General features: G+C 41.3%; 1 protein-coding gene across 1 annotated transcript; it reads left to right on the forward strand.

Moving 5' to 3' along the window:
* The first annotated feature begins 928 nt into the window (after positions 1 to 928).
* Positions 929 to 3623, forward strand: Otor (otoraplin). The gene is made up of 4 exons (XM_038329275.1): positions 929 to 1043; positions 1359 to 1498; positions 2364 to 2471; positions 3600 to 3623. The coding sequence occupies exons 1-4, from the start codon at positions 929 to 931 to the stop codon at positions 3621 to 3623; spliced, it is 387 nt and encodes a 128-aa protein (XP_038185203.1).
* Positions 3624 to 4321: the final 698 nt, after the last annotated feature.

The following is a 4321-nucleotide window of genomic DNA, read 5'->3' on the forward strand; positions in this document are numbered from 1 at the left end:
CGGTTGATTGTCCCAAGCATGTGTTGTAGAGAGGGAAGGCAAATATACCCAGAAATAAAGGCGGAGTTGCCACCAGTTCCTCACAGGCTTATCTCTTGTCTCCACATTGGTAGGATCTGGTTGTGGTGTGTTATACAATCCACCAGTGGCCCAGGCTAAACATGTCTCCTAAGAAACCTGTCACAGAAGATTGGTATAAGATTACTTTACTTATTATGTAAATCAGGAATTTTAGTAGATTTACTAAAAATTAATTTTATACTCATGACATTTTTACTTTTTAAGGGGTTTATGTGTATGGCATGGTGTGTGTGTATGTTGTTTACATATATATGGATGCATATGAGTTCCTGAAGAGGCCTGAAGTTGACATTGGGTGTCTTCCTCAATTTTCCTCCACTTTATTTATTGATATTCTTGTTGAACCCAGAGCTTGCTGGTTCCCGTTAGTCTAGCCAGGCAGCTTACCTCAAGGATGTCTATATCTGTCTCTAGAGAGCTGGGGAAACAGGTGGGCCACCCTGCCTGATCAGTATTTGTGTGGGTTCTGGGGTTCTGAACCCTATTCTTGAGACCTGCACAGCTGTGATCCACTGAGCTGTCCTCCCAGCCCATTTTACATCTTGAACAGGTTTCTGTCTTCAACAAATGTTTGCTCACAAACCGAAGGATGGGAGGGCAAAACAGCAAAGTAAACAATGGTTGGTGTTCTCGCATCATCACTGTGGAACACCGGCTTGGCATTTGACTTTCTGAAAAAAGAAATGCTAAAAAGCCTCTGGAATCCAGGAGCACGCGTTATGAAAGCAGGGGGTGGAGGGGTGGCCCCTTTCTATTGGCTGAGTATTTACCCTGGGGGTCTGGCTTTCAAATAAAAGAGCCGCTGAAGTCAGGCAAAGAGTGCTAGTACAAAGAGCGAAAGGGGAAGATGGCAAGAATATGGATTCTTTTGCTTGGGGGCCTGGTGGCTCTGTGTGCAGGGCATGGAGTATTTATGGATAAACTTTCTTCTAAGAAGTTGTGTGCAGATGAGGAGTGTGTCTGTAAGGAGTTGTTCATGGTTCAGTTTTCATTATCTTCCTATTGCATGATTGAAACAATGTCTGGATAAAGCCGGATTTTACTTTGTAGTGAATCTTAAATGTGTGTGTTCTCATCACTGTGTCTTGTGGCCTGCGTTTGGTGTCTAACTGTGGAGAATTCATTTACCTTAGATTTTGTTGCAGCTTTTAATCTTCAGGCTTTCTCTGTCTGTCTGAAACCCAGCTGGACATTCATGCATTGCTCAGATGCTTTGCCTTTTTACTCCTAGGACAACCGGTCACTTTGGATTTGTTTGTTTGTTTGTTTTCTTCCAGATACTATTTCTCTGGCTAAAGCACAGGAAGATTACAATGCCCCTGACTGTAGGTTCATCAATATCAAGAAAGGGCAGCAGATCTATGTTTATTCCAAGCTGGTAAAAGAAAATGGAGCTGGAGAGTTTTGGGCTGGCAGTGTAAGATGAAATTGTTTAAACATGTGTATTTCTTACCTGTGCGGCTTTTAACCCTTCCTGGTTTTCCTACCTTCAGCCCCTCTACTGCCTAATAGTAACTAAGACAACGTGAGGAATGGAGACGGAAACACAAAAATTCAGATTCATTTTCTGTTACTGTATTTAAAGGAAAGATATCATAACAAAATTGAAGTTAATTCAAAATGATGTTTTGAGAAGCAAAGAGCCATGCATGCTGAGGCTTCTACATCACACAGAAGTGGAATCTCGTTCAAAAAAAATGTCTGAGAGGGTTTGCTGAGAGAAAGGGTTGCATGTTAGCGGTCTTTCTAAATGAGAATGTTCCTTTATGAAAAGTTAGAACCCTCTTTGATTCTTCCGGAGCTGCTTTCCCGAGTTAAAATGTACCCACAGACCCCGCAGAGCCCAGGGGAGAATGAAGCATGCTTCTTGTTATCCCAAGGATGCATCCAAAATTGAGGAAGGATTCAATCAGAATGTATTCAGTGGATGTCCCTAAGAATTGTTAAGGAGTGGGAAGTATACAATACTTTAAAATGAGTGTCTTTTGCTTTAAAATTTTTATTGACCTTAATTTTTTTTATAGCATCTGGAAGATCTCAGGCAAGTCAGAGACTGCAGAAAGCAAAGCAATGTTCAAGTAGTGAGACAAATCAGATCTGCCCCCCAAAAGACAGACACACAAATCCTGGTGCTGCCAGTGACTTTCAGATTTGCCCTGAATTCCCTGGGATGCACAACGAAAAGGAAGCTCTGGCTCATGGAATTTTCATTATGAGGAAAGAAGTTTCTCAAATCCCCTGACATCAACTTATCCCTGATTGTTGCTGTTCTGGGCACACAGGTTTACAGTGACCACCAGGATGAGATGGGAATTGTGGGTTATTTCCCCAGCAACTTAGTTAAAGAGCAGCGTGTCTACCAGAAGGCCACCAAGGAAGTCCCAACCACGGTAAGCATCTCAGCGGTGGCTGGAGGATGACTCAGATCTTGGGGGTAATATAAACAGGTCCCAAAAGAAGGAGTATGTTCTTCAGCTTACAGTATATGCTGCATGACACAGGTGCCCACGGTGGCTTTATGAGAGAGTGACGTTTAAGATGTACATACTGACTATCAGCCTTATGAGGATGGCACACTTCCTTCACACCCTACAATCACCCTGAGTTTAGTTCTTACATGTTTCAACTTTTAAAGACTGTATTTTATCTTTATCATGGATATAACTGACCAGAAAAATTATTTATTTATATGTACAACTTGATGCTTTGACATCATAAACTGATCATCCCACCGAAGCTGATTCACGATTCCCACCTGCTACCTCATACAATTACCCTCCCTTCCTCCCCTCCCCCACCCCCGTCGCATGTGTGTATAGCAATGGAGACTGACCTAGCATGTTTCAGTTATACAGCACAATTCTCTTTCTGTTTTAAATGCAAGTTATCCTGGAAAGGTATCTCTGGCATAAAGAAAGAAACTACAAAATCACTAAGCTGTTCTCCCTGATGGCTTTGTGAAAGGTAGATTTATTTATGAAAGGTAGATTGAAGGAAAAAAAATATTAGCACCTGTTTTTGAGAAAATAAAAATATTCTAGAAAATCCTTTGAGTCTTATTTTTGTGGCAGATAGACTCTACTTATGCATGAAATAAAATCCCGCTCCTCCCTCTGCCCTGGGGCCCTGTAAACTGTGGCAGGGGAAAAAAAAAAACAGTGGCAGAAATAAAAGATCCTTTCTGAGCTCCTTTGCAAGACGGTTATTTTGAAGTAAGTTTCCCAAGCTGATGGCTGTGCTTCAGACATAGTCCAGCTTAACAGACGGGGCTCACCTGTCACCGTGACACTGCACTGCCTTCTCCCTGTCAACTACGAACCTGAGGTAGACTTGAAGACCTTCGTTTTAAATGGTATTTGACTAGAAGTGATAATTCTTTCAAATCCTTAGGTTTTCAGCCTTGACTGATCATGAATCCAAAGTTCTCTGTTATTAAATCTGATTTTAAATCAAAAATCTATATGTGCATTTTTTTTTTTTTTGTCCAGCCTGAAAGTTCAATCTTTTCCCCTTCCCAGGAGATTGACTTCTTCTGTGAATAAGAAATTAGCTAACACTGCAGATAAAATGGAACACCAATGATGAAAACAAGAAATGGAAATAACCAGTCTGGTGTCTCTGTGCCTTCCTGGCTTTGCTTGATGGCAGGAGGACGGATCTAGAAGGAGGCAGTCTATGGGAATTGTCAACTCGGCCTGCTTTGCTTGCCCCGGTCTTCCATGGGTGGCCACGGAGTACTGTTCGGATCACATCCGTCATTTATAACTAGAGACTCAATTTGCGGTGAAGAGAATCTTCAATCACTCAGTGTGCACACATAAGGTGCTCTATGTGTAGTTAGTTTTAAATGGTCATTCTTCCCAGCTTTGGCTTCAGGCTCATAAGCTCCATGAGTTGTAAGTCTGACTTTTGAACGTGTTTTCTGTTATTTGTCTCTCTGGGCATCTAAAGTCTTAATACTGTACTTGTCAGGGTATTCTAGTATTGTTACTTCTTATATTTGATACCCTTGGATATGAGGATGTTAAGTTAAAAAAAAAACTTTTGGACTCGTAAATATTTGAACTATGTCTCTGGATTTTTTTAAAAAAAAATATGTCACAAGCTATTTCATGTGGGGGATAGCTTTACATTCTAAAAGATCCATTTGTGTTTAAATCGGTCTGTGTGTGTGTGCTGGGATGGAAATCTTAGGAAGCTCTTTTGGTGGCACAGTTTCCTTTGGCTCTGTTGCCTGTCT

Source organism: Arvicola amphibius, chromosome 5 (assembly GCF_903992535.2).
Source record: "Arvicola amphibius chromosome 5, mArvAmp1.2, whole genome shotgun sequence".
Taxonomy (NCBI): domain Eukaryota; kingdom Metazoa; phylum Chordata; class Mammalia; order Rodentia; family Cricetidae; genus Arvicola; species Arvicola amphibius.